Here is a 23,785-nt window from a genome sequence, read left to right as displayed (position 1 = left end):
AGAAGATGTCTTCATTGATCACACCTTTGATTACACATTGGTTAGATATTATGGATGTTATACGTTTTCTGTCAATTTTGTTGTGTAATATAAGTCTATTGCCTAATGTGAAAACTATTCCTTTCAGCATTTCTAAGGGCGATTTGAAACGCATAACATGCATTGTTTGCTATTGGATTAACTTAAAACAAGTAAATTGAAAAGATATCATGTTGTGTTTTGGTGATTAAACCAATGTTCTCATTACATTTTACAATATACAGTACTTATATTTTGAACCAATGGGTGTGTGGTGACAAATGTTTACAATCCAAATGAATGCACAATGACAGGTTTTTAATTAAAGAATGGCTTCATTACAAGTGTGACCAGTTTGGAGTGTTGTACTAAGAGTTGTGAAAATGTACCACATACTTGTAAAAAAAAAAGTACCAAAGTGATACAAACAACTGTAACCATTCTCTCTCTGTCTCTCGCTCTCCAACCTTTCCAGCTTTATGATACAGTTGGTAGAAACTCCTGCTCCTTTCTCAAAACAACTGGAGTAACAAACTACAGTGGAAACAAGAAACCAATACCCCAGTCTCTGTTATAGGCTGACATGATGGCTGCGTTCCAGACAACCTACGTTGTAGGCTAGTCGGGTTGTTCAAATTATATCTACATCATATTAACGGGGTTCCTGACATTTTAACAGAGTTAAGAACACATCGTAGGCTTACTCCACAGCTATCTTGAAATGTTGCCGATGGAGCTATCCAATTGCTACCTTTCGTATAATTCAAACGGTTCACACTGTTGGCGAGGTAGAGGACCCTGGCTAAAGCCCAGTCCGAGGCAAGTTCAGAGAGTCAACGCTATATGCTAAGCTAGCACACTGACGTCGGTTATACAATGTTAAACACAACGTCCACGTTTGCAGAGATCTGTGATCTAATTGATATCAGGCCTCTTGAGGAACTATGTGATAATCTTCTCAACATGTCTTCAATGAAGGCAGCATGGAACGCCACCAAATGATGTAACAGGCCTGCGCAGGTTATCCAATCTTTATGTTCATTGCCTGGAGTATGTTTATCATAGGAGGAGCCACATCAATATTATACGCCTGTAAAGAACTGGTATAGTTTGTGTATCTGGAACGCACCTAATATTTTGGGGGAAGATTCGTGATTTCTCGCGATATTTGTGGTACAGAAGGGGTACGCAGTTCAATGCAGGGCAGAGCGCACAGAGCGTTCTGTACATCAGCGCTTTTCCGCTTTCTGGCTGCTCTCTGGTGTGACCGGGGAGAAAGCGGAAGGAATATGGTTCCATCTCGCGTTCCTCCCGCTGCAGCGCGTTCATAACGGAGCTCTCGTGCGGGAGGCTGGGGCTCGTACTCGGTCCACCACATAACAAGATTCCTGTCTTTCCAGTTAAATCCTGTAGTCCCTGCAGCAGGAGCGGAGCGTCACGGGAACAGATGGGTAAGATGAGATGACAATGATGTGTTTAGGTTTTTCTAACCGTTGTGATGCGTCCATTTAACATTATAACGGATAGAAACCGAAACACAACGGGACACATCCGGAGACTGTACAGTAGAGATGTTGAATGTAGGCTGTATTTTTGTTAGCTGCGTGTCCTGATGGCCATAACGCGATGCGTGGGCGTGTGTTTGTGTGTGTGTGTGTGTGTGTGTGTGTGTGCAGCAGACAGAGTAAGAAGACATTGATGAGTTACAGATGTTGACACGTTTACATTTTTATTTTCTCTCTCTCTCTCTCTCTCTCTCTCTCTCTCTCTCTCTCTCTCTCTCTCTCTCTCTCTCTCTCTCTCTCTCTCTCTCTCTCTCTCTCTCTCTCTCTCTCTCTCTCTCTCTCTCTCTCTCTCTCTGTCTCTCTCTCTCTCTCTCTCTCTCTCTCTCTCTGTCTCTGTCTCTGTCTCTGTCTCTCTCTCTGTCTCTCTCTCTGTCTCTCTCTCTGTCTCTCTCTCTCTCTCTCTCTCTCTCTCTCTCTCTCTCTCTCTCTCTCTCTCTCTCTCTCTCTCTCTCTCTCTCTCTCTCTCTCTCTCTCTCTCTCTCTGTCTCTGTCTCTCTCTCTCTCTCTCTCTCTCTCTCTCTCTCTCTCTCTCTCTCTCTCTCTCTCTCTCTCTCTCTCTCTCTCTCTCTCTCTCTCTCTCTCTCTCTCCTTGTCTCATTGTCTTTGCTGGAATATAGCCTAACTGAGTGTAAATATGTTTAGTTGTAGAGTTACTGAGTGGTAGTGACGCTCCTCCCGGTAAACCCAAGGGAGAGGTTGGGGGAGAACACAGGAAGAGAACAGAACGCAGCTTCATGCTCTTTACTGTAACACTGACTGCTGGTGTGTAGCTATGCCATATCCCCGTCTCTTCTCCTCTGCCCCCTCTTCTTCTTCCCCTCTCTTCTCTGTTCATTATGTCCCTGTAGTGCATGTCTTAGCCACCTGTGACTGATAATACACTGATTCACAGATTCACAAACACATCAGCCCATCTTTTTCTTTGAGGCCCCAACACCGGTCAATTTTTGTATAATTTCGCGCAAAAAAACCCCAAACAAGTTAGACAGGCCCACTAAGCTAAAAATGGACCACCCCTGCACACACACCAGCGCTGACAGCACCTGAGTCCCTCCCTGAGTTGGAGTCCTGGTCCCCATGGTAACCAGACACCTCCGCAGCACCTCCATGGTGATATTCATGATGCAGCTGCAGTGTGTGTCATCAAGCTTCCAGCCAATCAGAGTGTGAGTGTATAAGAATGTGTGTGTGCGTGTGTGTACCATGACAAAGAATGTGTGTTTTGAGTGAGAAAAAGAGGGCATATTTTTTCCATATGTGTGTGGGAGTGTGTGGTTTGGTCTTATCTAAACTAACTGCAGCTGTTGGAGAAAGGTCAGGACAGAGCAGACCCATCCAGTACACAGATGCTGGGGGAGGGGGCTGGGTGTGTGTGTGTGTTGTACTTCAGAGTGGGAGTGTGTTATGTCTATAAGGCTTAGTTGCTACACTCCTGGTTTCTCTCCAGCTCTCCTCTATTCTCTCAGTACAGAGAGGCACAAGGTAGATAGAGATAGATACAGAGAGAATGAGTAAGGTTGTTTTAGGGGTTGGGGTCGAGGAGGAGGGAGATTGAGTCATAGCCGTCCTCCCTCTCATTCCACCGTTCCCATAGTTACACCCACCCACCCCCCTCCCTACCACCACTACCCACACAACTATGACAGCAATTTCTGTATTTGTCTTTTTAGAAACAGAGGTATTCTCATTGGGCGCAATATTAACTTGAGATGCATACACTTAAACTCAACTATTACGTAAATCAGGAACATTAGGATTCATGCCTTTAGCAATAAATAGTAACCAAGTTTGTGTTACCCATTCTTCAAATTCTGTGTCCTATTTGTTAGCTATTGAAGGGCAACTAAACCACTTTTCTAAACCTCATTTTCATTTTCTCCAGCAAAACACCAGTGTCTACATATGTAATATAAAAAGTTAAACCTGATCACATCATCAAAAGTTGTAAAAAATGTAAAAGTGATTTTGAAACAGTTTGAGATTCATGGTGACATAGGGAGCAATCGAATACCCTCCCTCTGGCTAGAAACTTGTTGCAGGTTTTGAAAATCACTGTTTTCTTTACTTTTAATCCTACCCTATCCTTTTAAACACATCATTTTCACATATAGACAGACACTGGTATGGTGCTGAGATAATTGAAAAGTGGCAGAATTACCCTTTTAGTCCAAGTCTAAATAGTTTTGTATTTTTGTGTGTGTGTGTGTGTGTGTGTCCAGTAGAGGCGGTGGTAGAGTTTGACTACGAGGCTCAACAGGAGGATGAGTTGAGTCTGCATGTTGGTGACATCATCGTCAAGGTAACGAAGGATGACGGAGGATGGTGGGAAGGAGAGATAGACGGACGGAGGGGGCTGTTCCCAGACAACTTTGTCAGGGTGAGTAACAACGACAACACACACACACATCAATGTTGTTGTTTCTATATTGTGTTGTGTTGTTGACTCTTTCTTAATATTCTGTAATGGCTAGCCTAATGAACTGTGAAGAACATACAAACATGTTCTGTGAATGTCCTGGATGCGAGACCAGATGCTGCACTGTGAGATGCACACTGACACCAGTATCAGTGAAGGGGGAAGCGTCCACTTCCTTTCCCAGTAGAGGAAGTAGAAATGATACAGGCAAACAGGAACACATTGTTGTGCGTTTCTGTATCCCCCAAAGGTCAATGATAGACATCTACTGTAGAATAGAACAGATACGAGTTCTGCTGAACTTTTGCTCCAGAAACTGATTCTATAATAATGAGTGAAATATTCTGTTATGTTTTTGACAGAATGTCACTGCTCACTCAGATTACACTCACCCTGTAGTGTGTGTGTGTGTGTGTGTGTGTGTGTGTGTGTGTGTGTGTGTGTGTGTGTGTGTGTGTGTGTGTGTGTGTGTGTGTGTGTGTGTGTGTGTGTGTGTGTGTGTGTGTGTGTGTATTGGGGGGACAGTTAAGCCGTATGTTTTGTTGTCTCTGCTGGAGTGAGCCATACAGAATGTGCTGGGGACAGCTGAAAGATAGGAGAGAGATGGATGAGAGAAAGAGCAAAATTCAAGCTAGCATTATTTTCTAATCCAGCTTTTAATACTGTAAAACTCATCGTCATCATCTGTGTGTGTGTGTGTTATGATTCTCTTCCCTTTCTCAATATTGTGCATTTGTTCACGCCCCTTATGAACTTACTGTAGATGCCACGCACCCTGTGGTGTGTGTGTGTGTGTGTACGCACGTGCGTGTTATGAGTCTCTTCCTCTTCTCAATAGTATGCATTTGTTCACTCCCCTTATGAATTTACTGTAGATGCCATGCACCCTGTGTGTGTGTGTGTGTGTGTGTGTGCGCGTGCGTGCGTGCGTATATTGTCTCAGACCACAGAATTACAAATGTTATTATACTTCTCCCTAAAGTGTGCCCTTGCTCACTCCCCCCCGTGGATTTAAAAGGAATGGACAGGAGTAATATGGTGAAAGCCCTCTCCTAGTCCATGCTCACACCAATCCAATGCTTTTACAGCCATGAGAGTGATGGAGTTCAGACATTAGCTCTCTGCTCTATCAACACTGGCTGATAGAGCAGAGAGGATATCAGTGAATCAGGGCCTTAGAACAGAGGTGCTGATATTTAGATCATGATGAATAACATTACATGGGTATTGTATTTTGAGCTGTTTGTCGCTGGTGTACAAAATAAAAAAATGAAATATGCAAAAATGAAACTTAAAAATGGGAAGCATAGAAATTTCGCACAGAGAACTTATCTACCACTTCTTAGACTTTCCTTTTCATTGAGAATAACTCACATTTCTATGTAATAATTCTGTCGGGTCGCCCAAAAAGTGACATAGTGCAGCTTTATTGGATACAGGCCCTGGTGTGTTATAGTGCTGGGCTGCAAAAATACATGGAAAAAATACTGGTTCCCGGGGGACCAAGCTGGAGAACATTCACCTCAGAGGGAACGGGTTTCACCAGATGGGTCCCATGAATTGTCAGTGTATGTGTGTGTACAGTAAGCAGGTGTTTCCTGTTCTGACATTGTAAATCTCGACCTCTTCCCTTCGTCATTTCAGTTTGGTTTCCTTCTAGAGAGAAACATGCTCACTTATACTCTGACACACTGTGTGTTTGCGTGTGTGTGTGTGTCGTTGCTCCAGTGAGCTATAGTAGCTGCAGGGCAGCGATTATGAAACTGCATCGTGACAAATGCATTAAAGAACTGTGAACTACACAGCCGTGTGTGTGTGTGTGTGTGTGTGTGTGTGTGTGTGTGTGTGTGTGTGTGTGTGTGTGTGTGTGTGTGTGTGTGTGTGTGTGTGTGTGTGTGTGTGTTGCAGCTGTAGGACATTACATACACATACACTACATCAGGTCTTTAGTGTCTTGTGATAGTTTATGTAAGAAGAAATGGAAAGACACTAACTTCTACATCTGTATTGCTTGCTGTTTGGGGTTTTAGAATGGGTTTCTGTATAGCACTTTGACATTGGCTGATGTAAAAAGGGCTTTATAAATACATTTGACTGATAACTGCATTAATTGTTGACATGAAGCTAGGTTTAGGGTTGAGCCAGGCTGTTCACATGAAGCTAGGTTTAGGGTTGAGCCAGGCTGTTGACATGAAGCTAGGTTTAGGGTTAGGGTTGAGCCAGGCTGTTGACATGAAGCTAGGTTTAGGGTTAGGGTTGAGCCAGGCTGTTGACATGAAGCTAGGTTTAGGGTTAGGGTTGAGCCAGGCTGTTGACATGAAGCTAGGTTTAGGGTTAGGGTTGAGCCAGGCTGTTGACATGAAGCTAGGTTTAGGGTTAGGGTTGAGCCAGGCTGTTGACATGAAGATAGGGTTAGGGTTGAGCCAGGCTGTTGACATGAAGCTAGGTTTATAGGGTTAGGGTTGAGCCAGGCTGTTGACATGAAGCTAGGTTTAGGGTTAGGGTTGAGCCAGGCTGTTGACATGAAGCTAGGTTTAGGGTTAGGGTTGAGCCAGGCTGTTGACATGAAGCTAGGTTTAGGGTTAGGGTTGAGCCAGGCTGTTGACATGAAGCTAGGTTTAGGGTTAGGGTTGAGCCAGGCTGTTGACATGAAGCTAGGTTTAGGGTTAGGGTTGAGCCAGGCTGTTGACATGAAGCCAGGTTTAGGGTTAGGTTTGAGCCAGGCTGTTGACATGAAGCTAGGTTTAGGGTTAGGTTTGAGCCAGGCTGTTGACATGAAGCTAGGTTTAGGGTTAGGGTTGAGCCAGGCTGTAGACATGAAGTTAGGGTTAGGGTTGAGCCAGGCTGTTGACATGAAGCTAGGGTTAGGGTTAGGGTTGAGCCAGGCTGTTGACATGAAGCTAGGTTTAGGGTTAGGGTTGAGCCAGGCTGTTGACATGAAGCTAGGTTTAGTGTTAGGGTTGAGCCAGGCTGTAGACATGAAGCTAGGTTTAGGGTTAGGGTTGAGCCAGGCTGTAGACATGAAGTTAGGGTTAGGGTTGAGCCAGGCTGTAGACATGAAGCTAGGTTTAGGGTTAGGGTTGAGCCAGGCTGTAGACATGAAGTTAGGGTTAGGGTTGAGCCAGGCTGTTGACATGAAGCTAGGTTTAGTGTTAGGGTTGAGCCAGGCTGTAGACATGAAGCTAGGTTTAGGGTTAGGGTTGAGCCAGGCTGTTGACATGAAGCCAGGTTTAGGGTTAGGTTTGAGCCAGGCTGTTGACATGAAGCTAGGTTTAGGGTTAGGGTTGAGTCAGGCTGTTGACATGAAGCTAGGTTTAGGGTTAGGGTTGAGCCAGGCTGTTGACATGAAGCTAGGTTTAGGGTTGAGCCAGGCTGTTGACATGAAGCTAGGGTTAGGTTTAGGGTTGAGCCAGGCTGTTGACATGAAGCTAGGGTTAGGTTTAGGGTTGAGCCAGGCTGTTGACATGAAGCTAGGGTTAGGGTTAGGGTTGAGCCAGGCTGTTGACATGAAGCTAGGGTTAGGGTTAGGGTTGAGCCAGGCTGTTGACATGAAGCTAGGTTTAGGGTTAGGGTTGAGCCAGGCTGTTGACATGAAGCTAGGGTTAGGGTTGAGCCAGGATGTTGACATGAAGCTAGGGTTAGGGTTAGGGTTGAGCCAGGCTGTTGACATGAAGCTAGGGTTAGGGTTGAGCCAGGCTGTTGACATGAAGCTAGGTTTAGGGTTGAGCCAGGCTGTAGACATTAAGTTAGGTTTTGGGTTTGGATTAGGGTTAAGCCAGGGTTGTGTGTGGCTCTTGTTGCTCATCTGTTGGTTAAGGGTTAGGGTTAGGTCACTGGGGTTACAGACATACAACTCCAGCATCTGGTTGATAGATGTGACACAAGACAAACACACAGATCACACAAACAGATCCAAAACAAACTTGCAAACTGTCTGTCTGTCTGTCTCTGTCTGTCTGTCTCTCTGTCTGTCTCTCTCTCTGTCTGTCTCTCTCTCTCTCTGTCTGTCTTACTCTGTCTGCCTGTGTTTGTCCAGGAGATAAAGAAGGATGTGAAGAGAGAGGTGGGGCCTAAGTCTGATCTCTCCAATGGCAGTGCAAGCCCTGTGTCTGAGCCCAGCCTACGACCAGCCAGGAAAGGTAAGCCCCCCCACCCCGCTCATATGCACAGACACACACACAGACACAGACACACACACACATACACAGACAGGTCCTTAGATAGGTTATATTCCCCCTGCTCAAACACAGATCCCATTAGTGAGATATGGATTTAGGGTCAGGTTATCCTATGTCCTTCTCACAACACACATGCATACATTTGTAGTTCTACCTTTCATTAAAGGAATTAATCACTATACTAACAGTACTATGTATCGTCGCTGTCTGATGAAAACCTCCTAACTTCATTTTAGCCTTTTTTTAAATATATTGAACGCAGTAACTCCCCTCAACAAAAACATTTCATGACTCTAGGACCATAAAATGTATTAAACATTTCTTATGAAGTTCATTAATGGGAATATATAATCATTTTTCCAATTTCCTGAAATGTTTCTGTTTTAGAAATAAGAGGTTTTCATTGGACAGCGACAATATATTACAGCGCATTCGTAAAGTATTCAGACTTTTTCCATATTTTGTTACATTACAACCTTATTCTAAAATGGATTAAATCTTCTTTTTTTTCATCAATTTACACACAATACCGCATAATGACAAAGCAAAAACAGGTTTTTAGAAATGTTTGCACATTTAAAAAATTAAATTAAAAAATACAAAACTTAAATATCACATTTACCTAAGTATTCAGATCCTTTACTCAGTACTTTGTTTCCTCCAGATGTGACGCATTCAGGCCAAATAGTTCAATCTTGGTTTCATCAGACCAGAGAATCTTGTTTCTCATGGTCTGAGAGTCCTTTAGGTGTCTTTTGGCAAACTACAAGCGGGCTGTCATGTGCCTTTTATTGAGGAGTGGTTTCCGTCTGGACACTCCACCATAAAGGCCTGATTGGTGGTGTGCTGCAGAGATGGTTGTCCTTCTGGAAGGTTCTCCCATCTCGACAGAGGAACTCTGGAGATCTATCAGAGTGACCATTGGGTTCTTGGTCACCTCCTTGACCAAGGCCCTTCTCCCCCCGATTGCTCAGTTTGGCCAGGTGGCCAGCTCTAGGAAGAGTCTTGGTGGTTCCAAACTTCTTCCCATTATGAATGATAGAGGTCACTGTGTTCTTGGGGACCTTCAATGCTGCAGACATTTTAAACCAAAAAAAATGTTGTGTGAATTTTACCCCCTTTTCTCTCCAATTTCGTGGTACCCAATTATTAGTAGTTACTATCTTGTCTCGTCGCTACAACTCCCGTACGGGCTCGGGAGAGACGAAGGTCGAAAGCCATGCATCCTCCGAAACACAACCTAACCAAACCGCACTGCTTCTTAATACAGCGCATCCAACCCTGAAGCCAGCTGCACCAATGTGTCGGAGGAAACACCGTGCATCTGGCGACCTGGTTAGCGCGCAGTGCCCGGCCCGCCACATGAGTCGCTGGTGCGCGATGAGACCAGGATATCCCTACCGGCCAAATCTTCCCTAACCCGGACGACGCTAGGCCAATTGTGCTTCGCCCCACGGACCTCCCGGTCGTGGCCTGCAGACATTTTTTGGTACAATGGCAAAGGGTCTGAATACTTTTGTAAATAAGGTATTTCTGTTTTAAATTTAACAAATTGGAAAACATTTCTAAGAACCTTTTTTCACTTTGTCATTTTGGGGTATTGTGTGTAGATTGATGAGGAAACATTTTTATTTATTCAATTTTAGAATAAGGCTGTAACTTAACAAAATGTGGAAAAAGGGCTGAATACTTTCCGAATGCACTGTATATGTTGTTTAGTATATGTGCAGTGGGCTACAAATAATATTTGTGAACATAATACATAATTGTGTGTGTGTGTGTGTGTGTGTGTGTGTGTGTGTGTGTGTGTGTGTGTGTGTGTGTGTGTGTGTGTGTGTGTGTGTGTGTGTGTGTGTGTGTGTGTGTGTGTGTGTGTGTGTGTGTGTGTGTGTTCGTTCCCCCCAGGAGATCAGATCCGCCAAAGGAGGTGTAAGGCGTCATTTAGCTATGTTCCCCAGAATGAGGACGAGTTAGAGCTGAAGATAGGAGATGTCATCAACATACTGGGGGAGGTGAGAGGGGAGGCTGACATACTGGGGGAGGTGAGAGGGGAGGCTGACATACTGGGGGAGGTGAGAGGGGAGGCTGACATACTGGGGGAGGTGAGAGGGGAGGCTGACATACTGGGGAGGGGAGGGGAGGCTGACATACTGGGGGAGGTGAGAGGGGGAGGCTGACATACTGGGGGAGGTGAGAGGGGAGGCTGACATACTGGGGGAGGTGAGAGGGGAGGCTGACATACTGGGGGAGGTGAGAGGGGAGGCTGACATACTGGGGGAGGTGAGAGGGGAGGCTGACATACTGGGGGAGGTGAGAGGGGAGGCTGACATACTGGGGGAGGTGAGAGGGGAGGCTGACATACTGGGGGAGGTGAGAGGGGAGGCTGACATACTGGGGGAGGTGAGAGGGGAGGCTGACATACTGGGGGAGGTGGGGAGGCTGACATACTGGTGGAGGTGAGAGGGGAGGCTGACATACTGGGGGAGGTGAGAGGGGAGGCTGACATACTGGGGGAGGTGAGAGGGGAGGCTGACATACTGGGGGAGGTGAGAGGGGAGGCTGACATACTGGGGGAGGTGAGAGGGGAGGCTGACATACTGGGGGAGGTGAGAGGGGAGGCTGACATACTGGGGGAGGTGAGAGGGGAGGCTGACATACTGGGGGAGGGGAGGGGAGGCTGACATACTGGGGGAGGTGAGAGGGGAGGCTGACATACTGGGGGAGGTGAGAGGGGAGGCTGACATACTGGGGGAGGTGAGAGGGGAGGCTGACATACTGGGGGAGGTGAGAGGGGAGGCTGACATACTGGGGGAGGTGAGAGGGGAGGCTGACATACTGGGGGAGGTGAGAGGGGAGGCTGACATACTGGGGGAGGCTGACATACTGGGGGGCTGACATACTGGGGGAGGTGCGAGGGGAGGCTGACATACTGGGGGAGATGAGAGGGGAGGCTGACATACTGGGGGAGGTGAGAGGGGAGGCTGACATACTGGGTGGAGGCTGACATACTGGGGGGGGCTGACATACTGGGGGAGGTGAGAGGGGAGGCTGACATACTGGGGGAGGTGAGAGGGGAGGCTGACATACTGGGGGAGGTGAGAGGGGAGGCTGACATACTGGGGGAGGTGAGAGTGGAGGCTGACATATTAGGGGAGGCTGACATACTGGGGGAGGTGAGAGGGGAGGCTGACATACTGGGGGAGGTGAGAGGGGAGGCTGACATACTGGGGGAGGGGAGAGGGGAGGCTGACATACTGGGGGAGGTGAGAGGGGAGGCTGACATACTGGGGGAGGTGAGGGGAGGCTGACATACTGGGGGAGGTGAGAGGGGAGGCTGACATACTGGGGGAGGTGAGAGGGGAGGCTGACATACTGGGGGAGGTGAGAGGGGAGGCTGACATACTGGGGAGGGGAGGGGAGGCTGACATACTGGGGGAGGCTGACAGGGGAGGCTGACATACTGGGGGAGGTGAGAGGGGAGGCTGACATACTGGGGGAGATGAGAGGGGAGGCTGACATACTGGGGGAGGTGAGAGGGAGGCTGACATACTGGGGGAGGTGAGAGGGAGGCTGACATATTAGGGGAGGCTGACATACTGGGTGAGGTGAGAGGGGAGGCTGACATACTGGGGGAGGTGAGAGGGGAGGCTGACATACTGGGGGTGGTGAGAGGGGAGGCTGACATACTGGGGGAGGTGAGAGGGGAGGCTGACATACTGGGGGAGGTGAGAGGGGAGGCTGACATACTGGGGGAGGTGAGAGGGGAGGCTGACTGTATGTTTGGCTGTGTTTTTCAACTTTCTCTTTACTGTAGTTACTGCTCCCTCTTGTGGCCACATGACAGACCTATTAAACCAAATTATGATTCGGTAGTGACCCTGCGTTCATTCATAAGCAGGTATATTAACTTCCCCACAGGAGCTAGCTTTCTTGGAGCCGTTGATAGCGTACAGGTCTCCCGACCAGAACCTTGTGGTTTTGATTCCACCCTCAGATAAGTTCACTCTCCTTTCATGTTTCATGTGTTCAGGTGGAGGAGGGCTGGTGGGAGGGCAGTCTGAATGGTAAGACAGGGATGTTTCCCTCCAACTTTACCAGAGAGCTGGAGGACACGCCCCCTTCACTAGACACATCCACTAGGTCATCACAGGAGGAGCTACGCAGCAGCAGGACCAGTGAGTCACTCACACTCATGCACGTGTACGCATCACTGGTCAAATGTTTTTTATTAGCATGAAATGGCAGATACGTATGAATACATTTGAATACTATTTAAGGAAATCCAGTTATATGATTCTTCAGAACTCGAGATGGTTTTTAATGCAATTATAAGCATAAATGGTCATTATATGTGTGTGTGCTTTCGTGTATAGGTAAAGACAGTCCAGGCAGTGAGAGTGATGGCGGAGAGAGTCGCTCTGACAGCGGAGAGATTCAACCCAAAAAGGTTATTATCTATCTGTCTGTTTGTCTGGACAAACCATTTCTGTGTGTACCTTGCTTTGTGCACAGGGGGATTGGCACAATATAACAGGAAAGGGCCTTCCCCAAACTGTTGCCACAGAGTTGGAAGCACATAATTGCCTCAGATGTCATTGTATCCTGTAGCGTTAAGATTTTCCTTCATTGGAAATAAGGGGCCAAGCCTGAACCATGAAAAACAGCCCCAGACCATTAATTTCAAATCTCAAATATATTTTGATTTGTTTAACACTTTTTTGGTTAGTACTTGATTCCATATGTGTTATTTCATAGTGTTGATGTATAGTAGGTTAACTGCCTGTTCAGGGGCAGAACGACAGATTTGTACCTTGTCAGCTCGGGGATTTGGACTAGTAACCGGAAGGCAGTTAACCTACTGTTCCTAGGCCGTCATTGAAAATAAGAATTTGTTCTTAACTGACTTGCGTAGTTAAATAAAGGTAAATTAAACATTTAAAAAATTCAAGGGTTTTTCTTTATTTTTACTATTTTCTACATTTTCCCCAACACTCTAACCACTAGGCTACCCTGCCGCCCCAATGAGTAGGTGTGTCAAAACATTTGACTGGTAATGGAACACACACACTCACGAGAGAGATATAGATATATACACTATGTGCCAAGAGTGTGCAATGCTGTCATCAAGGCAAAGGGTGGCTTTGACTTTGAAGAATCTCAAATCTAAAATATATTTTGATTTATTTAGCACTTCTTTGGTTACTACATGATTCCATATGTTTTATTTCATAGTTTTGATGTTGTCACTATTATTATACAATGTAGAAATAAAGAAAAACTTTTAAAAAGCTAATTGATCATGAGAAAACCCTTTTGCAATTATGTTCGCACAGCTGAAAACTGTTGTTCTGATTAAAGAAGCAATAAAACTGGCCTTCTTTAGACTAGTTGAGGATTTGGAGCATCAGCATTTGTGGGTTCGATTACAGGCTCAGAATGGCCAGAAACAAAGAACTTTCTTCTGAAACTCGTCAGTCTATTCTTGTTCTGAGAAATGAAGGTTATTCCATGCGAGACATTGCCAAGAAACTGAAGATCTTGTACAGACTGAGTTTCAGAAGAAAGTTATTTGTTTAATAATAGTGTAGGTGTGTTAACTAGTTAGTAATAGTGTAGTTGTGTTAACTAGTTAGTAATAGTGTAGATGTGTTAACTAGTTAGTAATAGTGTAGGTGTGTTAACTAGTTAGTAATAGTGTAGGTGTGTTAACTAGTTAGTAATAGTGTAGTTGTGTTAACTATAGTAGTGGTAATGTGTGTCTCCAGGTTCGAGGGTTCGGGTTCGGTGACATCTTTAAAGACCAGCCCATCAGACTGAGACCTGCATCTGAAGATATGGACACAGAGGGAGAGAAGGTGACACACACATACACACACATAATAGTGCATATACAGGTAACTGCCAAAACAATGGAAACACTTGAGTAAATGAGGATAACAAGGTATAGTGAAAGCAGATGCTTTCACACAGGTGTGGTTCCTGAGTTAATTAAGCAATTAACATGTATAAGAATGCTGGGCAGGCCATTATTTTTATTTTTAGATTATTTTTTGCCCCATAGTCACCGTCCACAGGGTACGAGTGGTCACTGAATGGTTTGATGAGCATGAAAACGATGTTAACCACATGCCATGGCCGTCTCAGTCCCCAGATCTCAACCCAATTGAACACTTACTGTATGGGATATTCTGGAGCGGTGCCTGAAACAGTGTTTTCCACCACCATCAACAAAACACCAAATAATGGAATTTCTCGTGGAAGAATGGTATGACATCCCTCCAACAGAGTTCAAGACGCTTGGAGAATCTATGCCAAGGTGGATTAAAGCTGTTCTGGCTCGTGGTGGTCCAACATCCTATTAACACACTTTATGTTGGTGTTTCCTTTATTTTGGCAGTTACCTGTATGATGTTTGTGTGTGTAAATGGGAGAAAGGAAGTCCAGACTAGGCTCTGCCTTTTCCTGTCTTTCAGTTTCACAGCAGAGGAAGTACTTCTCATTACACACACACACACACACACACACACACACACACACACTCACTTCATCAGTGAGAGAGAGCTCTACGGGGAGTGAGTGAGGGAGGGAGGGAAGGAGGGAGGAAGGAAGAGGGAGGCATTGGGGGTTTTCTCCGACGTGTACACACACAGACATACACTGGGTCACTGTGGAGGGTAAGACAGCTACATCTCTCTCCTTTTCTCTCTTTCTCTTGACTTTTTCTCTTCCCTCTCGCTGTATTAGTGTTGAATCTGCTTTGTAAAGGGACTGTCTGGATGATGGCAGGTTTACATTTTCTTCAGGGTGTGTATGCGTGTGCTAATCTATGTTTGTCGGGTGTGTGTTTGAGTATGTGAGTTTGGGTACGTGTCACGGTATGTGTGTTTGAGTATGTGAGTTTGGGTACGTGTCACGGTGTGTGTGTTTAAGTATGTGAGTTTGGGTACGTGTCACGGTGTGTGTGTTTGAGTATGTGAGTTTGGGTACGTGTCAGGGTGTGTGTGTGTCTTTGTGTGTGTAGGATGTTTAGCAACCTGTCCTGCTGTGCGGGTGGCTGTAGGGATGGTTTATGGGAAGTGTAGTCTCAGTTCTCTAATGAATGGGGGGTTACCATGGGTAGTTCTGGGGACTAGCATTTAGACACAGATGCGGGATCAGATTGTCCCTCCCTAAAAAAAACAGTGTCTAGAGTTAACATCTGTACTAGACTGGAATGTCTCCTCCCCTGAGGGCTGAGGAAGTATCCAGCTGTGTGTCACAGTCTGACGTTACTTTAACAATGGTTGACCAGTTGTGTACGGGTAGGTGAATGTGTGTGCCTCACACTACTCATATTAGGTACAACTCAGATTAGACTGGGTGGAGAGAGGGGGATGGAGTGAGCTATGAAAGGGTAGGAGGGAGAAAGAGTGAACAAGGGTGGGAGAGTGAGAGAGGGGGAGGGAGAGTGGGTGGTTTACTGAGTGTGAAACAGAGAAGTGTGTGTTTGAGACAGACCAGGCTCTGTGTGTGTTTCCTGTTGAAGAGCCACTCTTGTTCCACAAACATAGCGTAGGGATCCGTTCCTGCCTTATAACAACAGCCCCTTATACACTACACACACAACTATACATACACTCGCACACACACACAGAGTCCAGTCTGTACGGATTTGATCCCCTGATTATTTCACATGAAGATATATGGGTATGTAGTTATGTATTTGTGTGTGTGTGTGTTTCCCTCCACTCCTCTAGGCACAGGTTAGGAAATCACCCTCTGTTGCCCCGGAAACTATGAAGGCGGAACCTGAGGGCAAGGTGAAAGGTGAGAATGAGGGGCCTGGGATCTACTAGATTCTCATTGGACAGTCTGTCTCACTTCCTGATTCATACCTAGAATAAGATAACAATGCTGAGTCTCTTGATTTGCTAGAAATACACTTTTGGGATTCAGAGTTTCTCTTTGTTCTGACTGGTTCTCAGGCCGTGAGCTGTGTAAAGTCATCTTCCCGTACGACGCCCAGAACGAAGACGAGCTGTCAATCAAAGACGGAGAGATCATCTCCATCATTAACAGGGTGTGTGTGTGTATGCAGGGGAGCTTTTAGAAGTGGGGGGTATAATTATAATTATTTATTTTTTTATCCAGTCGGATTAATAATCCAAACAGTCTACCTGACCGTTTGGAGGCGTCCGCATGGTCCTAAAGCACACTGTTGCCTCGTTTTGTATCACATTCCAATGATTAAACTCAAGTGTGTGTGTGTGTGTGTGTGTGTGTGTGTGTGTGTGTGTGTGTGTGTGTGTGTGTGTGTGTGTGTGTGTGTGTGTGTGTGTGTGTGTGTGTGTGTGTGTGTGTGTGTGTGTGTGTGTGTGTGTGTGTGATAGAGATAGGGGTGTGTGCATGCGTATAACCTGCGTATGTGAATTCTGTGTGTTGTAGGACTGTGCTGACGCGGGGTGGTGGATGGGGGAGGTAGGGGGGAGAAAGGGAGTCTTCCCTGATAACTTTGTCAAGCTGCTAATTCCTGATGTAGAGGTAAGACACACAATATAATTGGATTTATGCTGTTATTGCAGTGTTCAAGGAAGGAAATTCCATGAGAGCAAAATTACTTTGTGTGTGTGCATGTGCACGTGTGTGTTTGCAGAGACCAAAGAAGCCGCCTCCCCCCAGTGCCCCCTCAGCTAAACACACCACAGGTAATCCCCCTGTCCACACCTCTCTTTACCTCTCCTCTCTTCCCTTTTCTCCCCTAATCTCCATTCTCTATCTCAATCCTCCATCTCAATGCTCTATTTCCATCCTCTATCTCAATAATATCTATACTCTATCTCCATCCTCTCTCCTTTATCTCCATCCTCTCTCTCCTCTCTCAATCCTCTATCTCTCTTCTCTCCATCCTCTATCTCAATCCTCTCTCTCCTCTCTCAATCCTCTATCTCTCTTCTCTCAATCCTCTATCTCCATCCTCTATCTCTCCTCTCTCCATCCTCTATCTCTCTTCTCTCCATCCTCTATCTCTCTTCTCTCCATCCTCTATCTCAATCCTCTATCTCAATCCTCTCTCTCCTCTCTCAATCCTCTATCTCAATCCTCTATCTCTCCTCTCTCCATCCTCTATCTCTCTTCTCTCCATCCTCTCTCTCAATCCTCTATCTCCATCCTCTATCTCATCCTCTCTCTCCTCTCTCCATCCTCTATCTCTCTTCTCTCCATCCTCTCTCTCAATCCTCTATCTCCGTCCTCCATCTCTATCCTCTATCTCAATCCTCTCTCCGTCCTCTATCTCCATCCTCTATCTCATCCTCTATCCCCATCCTCTCTCTCCTCTGTCGCAATCCTCTCTCCATCCTCTATCTCCCATCCCCTCCTCTGTTGCAATCCTCTCTCCATCCTCTCTCTCCTCTGTCGCAATCCTCCATCTTTTCTCTATCTCAATCCTTTGTCTCTCCTCTCTCTGCTCTTCTCCGCTCAGACACTGGTACCGTTTTGTGTGTGTCTCAATCCTCTCTCTATCTCCATGTCTGCTCCTCTATTTTCTGTGTGTGTTAGTGTATTTAAGGGAGAGAGGCAGAAACCGTTAGCTAGAGATCATTAAACCAGACAGATAGACAGAGATAGAACGAGAGAGAACCAAAGATGGAGAACCAAAGATCTAGGAAGGAGTGTCAGTAATGTCTCCCTGAGTTGACCCCTGACCCCTGTGTGACCTGTAGAGAAAAGATCGGAAGTCAGAAAGGTACCCCCGGAGCGCCCCGAGCACCTGCCTCATAGACCACCTGATGACAACAAAGGTACTATAGTACTACTACAAATACTAAACTCTGCCTCACAGATCTGATGACAACAGAGGTACTCCCATACTACTACCACAATACTACTATTATACAACTACTACTATACTACAACTACTACCAATACTGCACTATTCCAGTATGATCTGCTATGCCTGCTGCAGCCTGACTACTGCTTTCTCTATGACTACTACCCTATATGGCTATTCAGCCTGCTTGGGCCCTATTCAGCCTGCTTGGGTTCCTATTCAGCCTGTTTGGGGCCCTGTTCAGCCTGTTTGGGGCCCTGTTCAGCCTGTTTGGGGCCCTGTTCAGCCTGTTTGGGCCCTGTTCAGCCTGCTTGGGCCCTGTTCAGCCTGTTTGGGCCCTGTTCAGCCTGCTTGGGTTCCTATTCAGCCTGCTTGGGTTCCTATTCAGCCTGCTTGGGTTCCTATTCAGCCTGCTTGGGCCCTGTTCAGCCTGTTTGGGGCCCTGTTCAGCCTGCTTGGGTTCCTGTTCAGCCTGCTTGGGTTCCTATTCAGCCTGCTTGGGTTCCTATTCAGCCTGCTTGGGTTCCTATTCAGCCTGCTTGGGTTCCTATTCAGCCTGCTTGGGTTCCTATTCAGCCTGCTTGGGTTCCTATTCAGCCTGCTTGGGTTCCTATTCAGCCTGCTTGGGTTCCTATTCAGCCTGCTTGGGTTCCTATTCAGCCTGCTTGGGTTCCTATTCAGCCTGCTTGGGTTCCTATTCAGCCTGCTTGGGTTCCTATTCAGCCTGCTTGGGTTCCTATTCAGCCTGCTTGGGCTTTATGCTGCAGCTCTCCCCACCTCTTCAGCTGGCTGACATCTCACCTCTATGTTGACCGTGTGTGACTGTGTGTATGACGTTCCCATTCCTACTATTTTACCCTCTCCGTATACATGTATGTGTTTGTTAACTTGTGTGCGTGTGTAGGTGAGGAGGTGAAGGTTGGAGAGATCCCTAAGCCCACCCTCCCATCCAAATCTCCAAAGAAGCCCCACCCACCAAAGACAAGCTCCTCCCACCTCCCTCCCCGACGCCCTGACAGACCTGAGAGACCTCCTACTGTACCGTCAGTACACACACACACACACACCCACACATACACACACACAAATCAACACACACTAAAGTTGTTGTTTGGTCTACCTGTTCAGGTGCGAGAGCCCTAAGTTTGAGGGTGGGGCTGTGACTCCAGATCCTGCCTCTGACAGGTCAAAAGATATTGGTGAGTTTGACAGGACAAGGGGCCAATCAGGGTCAGTTTGACAGTTATGTGGCCGGACATTAGTCCAGTCAGAGCAGGGGAGTCGGCTGACTCAAGAGACAGAGGTTTGGCTTTATCTCTCTTTCTCTCTTCCTCTCTCTGTCCATACGCAAGGAATTAGCAACCCTAGCCTTCTTATAGATCAGGACACTGTCTTTGTTTGATTGCCTAGTCTCTGGTTAAATGTTATAATTGTTCCTATAGATTAGCATTATAATGGTTGTATGGTGTGTGTGTGTGTGTGTGTGTGTGTCTGTAGATGTGGTTGACTTGGACTCTGTAGTCTTGTCTACAGAAAAACTAAATCACCCGACCGCAATGAGACCAAGAGTCCTCGACCGCAGACCACGCTCCCAGATCATCAGCACAGTGAGTATACACACACACATACAAACACACACACACACACACACGGGGCCATGCGCAGACCTTTGGTGGGGCCGGTGCTCAACGTAGCTGCTGCTCAGTGCTCTACTGCCGCTTCCCCCTCCTTGATCAGCGATGAAGCTTGTGTCTGGTGTGGCCTACAGACTTCATGTTGTACACAAAGGACATGGTCAACATTCCATGCGTCAGAAGGCTATTAAGCATAAGCACGATTTCATGTTATTTTTTCAGGAGGGGAGTTAGGTTACATGCAGACATTTACATGTTGTACACAAAAGACATGAGCAACATGTTCCTATAAACTCGCAGATTGGTTTTTTGCCCCAATGCAAAACTCAAGTGAGGAGTTGCATGCAGCTATCTAGACAGGATATCAAACACAAGCAAGACACACAGTCAAAGTAGTCATGTCAAGTAGTCAAGTAGTCATGTCAAGTAGTCACCCATGCAAATCTGGGTAATGGTTATTATATGGCAGCCACTACAAAGATTAGCCTACATCGTCACACAAAACGCTGATTGTTTTTGCTCCAATGCAATGTGCATGGACTGCATCCTGCTTGTGCAACTGCAATATTCATTACAACAGACAGAAATGGTTGTAACCGTCATAATAGCCTGGCATGTTTGTTGAAATCACCGCAGAGTTTTTAATTCAGCTGTTCAGAAATAAGAGGCAGAGATACAGTAGGCTACATCATCCTGGTTCAGAAGAGGGTGAGGAACGAGAGCACGAAGGGAGCAGCAGCTACTCAGAACAGAATGCGTGTTAAATAATACATGCGCAGAACGTGATCTGAACCCGTAGCTTCAGAAAAAACGGTTAGCAGAGGGGCGGGACTGGGGCAAAAACTCAGCCACGGCCAAATGTATTTACTTAAAGCTAGAAGCCTTAATTGAAACAATAACAAATTCCTAGATAGAGCTATAGATGCAAGGACTGACCATCCATGATATGATATGAAATGTATAGTTTTAACCATGTTTTGAAGCTTTTAAGTTTGTCTATATTTACATTGTTTCCAAACATTGGAGTTAAACAAGCTTATATTTTGGGTCCTGATGGGGTATGACAGTTGAACTAAGCTCATGAGGCATTTCTAAGTTATATTCTTCAAGAATCAATGAGTACATATCATTCATTTCGAAGTCCAAAAAGGATGTAGCAACTAAGATTCCAGCTTTAATTCCATTCATCCTTTTCTACTGCTCCTCTAGCCAAACTCTCCATTATTTGTTTTAACAGAAGTCTACATTTTTTGCAAAAACACACTGACTCATCACTCATTGTAGACCAGAAGTGAATTTATGCTTGCTCCAACGATGCGATCCGGAGGCTCCGTACTGAGGGTGTGACGTAATTGCGGAGCCCTTGGAGGCTTGCAGAGGCCAAATCGAGTTCCATACTCCATCACCGTGTGCCTACCAAATTTTGTAACAATGCGGCTCCGTATAGCTCCGCATTGACATGATTGGTTGACGGTAGGTGGGGGCTGGAGTTCCTGTATAAACATACTTCCTTGACAACATCCTTCACAACAGCTCTGCTCTGATTCGCAAAGCGCAAGAAGTAAGAATGTCCTAACTTGTATCGCAGTAAATGCTTTACGGCCAATGCAGATCCGGATTGACCATGCAGCGCCTTTAAGCAACCTATAACTAAAGATTAAAGGGTGATAGGTTAAGTATCTTTGCTATAACCACTACTGGAGTGGGCTATCATTGGATCATCGCTAATGTCGGCTAGATGAATCAGCTAGTTATCTAGGCTATGCTTTCAAAACAAGCTAGTCTTGACATGATTTGAATTTGTTCTGCTACTGACAGTCGGACTGCAGTTGCCTCCTTCTCTGTACCTGACCGTGAAACGGCACATGCTAGCAACTCCAAAGTAACCTACTACTGATGATATTAATTTCTAACTCACTCCCTACGCTGGTGCATCGCTCCTGCATGAAACGAGGAGGAGTCGGGGGAGGGGACATTATGAGATTCTGAGTTTATGTGAAGTCATCTAGTTTCATAGTCAAATCATTCGAGATTCAGAGTTTATGAGAAGTCATCTAGTTTCATATTAAAATATTTTTTTAATAAAAAGAGCAGGTGTTCCAGTATCCATAGGGCTCTATCTGTGCACGTGCCTGCACACACACACACATACTTTTTCCCGTAACGTGTTGATGACACCCTTCTTTCTCTCGCTCTCTACTTCCTCTCCTCTTCTGTCTCAGTCTTCTCTGTCCAGTATTGACTTGCTGAACTTTCCTGTGGTGGAGGAGGAGAAGAGTGAGAAGGACAAGGAGGAGGAGCAGGACTCCTTATGTCCAAGACCAGTAGATGTCTCTAAGAGGAAAGCACTTCCCACTATCACTGTAAGAATTGTTTTCATGATTAACCTGCATCTTAGCTGTGAATCAGAGTGTATGTTGTGTGTGTATACCCAGAGGGTTATACTACAAAGCAGGACAATCAATTTAGCCAAATAACTTTGATAAACATTGAGAAATAAAAAAGGTTTCAGGTTCCTTAATGAACCTAGACTTGGATATGGATAGCTATAGAACAATATAATCAATCCATGCCCATTTCAAGCATATTTTCCTAATAATTTTGAAGTTTTTAATAAAAATGTAAGTAGCTGGCTAACTCATGAATCCTGATTTGTGATAAACCCCTCAGGTACCTGACAGTAAGTGTGTGCTGCCCCCCAAGCCTGCGGTCCTCCCCCCACTTTCCACAGGAAGCCTGGCCCTCCACTCAACAAGTCCATCCCCTTCAACTGTAAACCACACCTCTTCCGGTATAAGCCCCTCCCCTGAGTGTAGGCCGACACCCACCCTGGAGGAGCTGAGAGGACAGCTTAGAGAGCTGAGAGCCTCTGTAGAACTGCTGAAGAGCCAACACAGGTAGGTAGGGGTGTGTGTGTGTGTTAATATTGTGTGTGTGTGTGTGTGTGCATATGAGTTTGCGTGTGTGCGTGTTAATAGTGTGTGCATGTGTTGTCTCTGTCCCAGGCAGGAGATGAAGCAGTTGTCTTGTGACCTGGAAGAGGAGAAGAGGATCCGCATTACTCTACAGGTGAATACACACACACACATGGTGATGCTCCCTGTCTAGTGCTTATCAACATGCATTCACTACTGATACAATTTCATCTTATCTATACATTTGGTGTTTGTGTTTTTCAGATAGAGGTGGAGCAGATTAAGAAGAGTTTAGCTAAATGACCCTTCACCCCTCCACTGCGCACACTGATGACATCACCACACACTGCAGCCAGAGTTTAACATCATCCCGAGGCAGGGTTCAGCCGAACTAGTTTGTGCCAAAAAACAACAACAAAAATGACAGACGATCCCAATCCCTCACCCCGTCTGTTAGTTTGTTTGTGTTGAAAAGGCTTGTTTATTTGTCTGTTTACTGCAATCTGATTGGAGTGCTCTGCATCAGGGGAGTGGCCTCAAGTTCTCACCTGTCTGTCACCACGGTACTCAAAACACCTGGAACACCTATTCCTCCTCTTTGTGTCTGTGTGTGTCAAATTACAAGGTTTCCATTGCAACCCCTCACTGTGGCCTTCCTTCCGGTTTTAGACTCCTTCCTTCCCTCCTTCCTCCCTTCCTTCCTTCCTTCCTTCCTTCCCTCCTTTCTTTCTTTCTTTCTTTCTTTCAGATGACAAAGAGAAAGTGTCTTGTTTTTTTCTTGGCCATTGCTCTCCAGGAAAGTAAAATAGACTTTTATATTCCAGTGTTCTAAAGATGAAGAGTATGGATGTGTGCCGATTTTAATAAAAAAACATCAACCAAGCTGTTTCCGTGTGCCTCTGTCTGTCCCCCTACCCCCAGGGAGAGCCACGGTATCAGTTACTGTGTCTCTGATAACCCAACCTGGACAAACACACACACGTGTGTGCATTGGTTTTGTGTGTGAGCGTATGTGTGTGTGTGTAGTGCCACTCCACTGCTCTTTACTCTGTTGATTCAGTTAATTAGTCTGGTAGAACATGACTGAGTCTCCATAGAGCACTGGACACACACACACACACACGCACACAGGCTGCTGTGTTCTTGCTTGTTTAAACTGCTGTATTTGCTGTGTGTGTATGTTTTGTAGGCAAGTGTGTGTTACCATCTCTGTCTCTTCAGGTAGTTTGTGTGTGCGTGCATTTGTGTGTG

At 45.9% G+C, this 23,785-nt stretch overlaps 1 protein-coding gene across 2 annotated transcripts; it reads left to right on the top strand.

Annotated features, from left to right (window-relative positions):
- The first annotated feature begins 546 nt into the window (after positions 1-546).
- Positions 547-23,416, top strand: sh3kbp1 (SH3-domain kinase binding protein 1). Of its 2 annotated transcripts, none has more exons than XM_052483686.1 (19): positions 547-1,469; positions 3,806-3,960; positions 8,036-8,138; positions 10,083-10,189; positions 12,208-12,352; positions 12,551-12,624; positions 13,943-14,032; positions 15,914-15,983; positions 16,142-16,236; positions 16,602-16,697; positions 16,810-16,861; positions 17,879-17,956; positions 18,890-19,028; positions 19,114-19,184; positions 19,483-19,592; positions 21,842-21,982; positions 22,290-22,516; positions 22,625-22,688; positions 22,799-23,416. In XM_052483686.1, the coding sequence occupies exons 1-19, from the start codon at positions 1,466-1,468 to the stop codon at positions 22,835-22,837; spliced, it is 1,860 nt and encodes a 619-aa protein (XP_052339646.1). In that variant the 5' UTR covers positions 547-1,465; the 3' UTR covers positions 22,838-23,416. The 2 variants fall into 2 exon arrangements, with proteins under 2 accessions (XP_052339646.1, XP_052339645.1); XM_052483685.1 differs by having other exon boundaries at positions 551-1,469; positions 3,803-3,960.
- The last annotated feature ends 369 nt before the right edge of the window (positions 23,417-23,785 follow it).

Source organism: Oncorhynchus keta, chromosome 28 (genome assembly GCF_023373465.1).
Source record: "Oncorhynchus keta strain PuntledgeMale-10-30-2019 chromosome 28, Oket_V2, whole genome shotgun sequence".
Taxonomy (NCBI): domain Eukaryota; kingdom Metazoa; phylum Chordata; class Actinopteri; order Salmoniformes; family Salmonidae; genus Oncorhynchus; species Oncorhynchus keta.
Note: the sequence above shows the minus strand (reverse complement) of the source record. Positions and strands in the feature narration are given on the sequence as shown.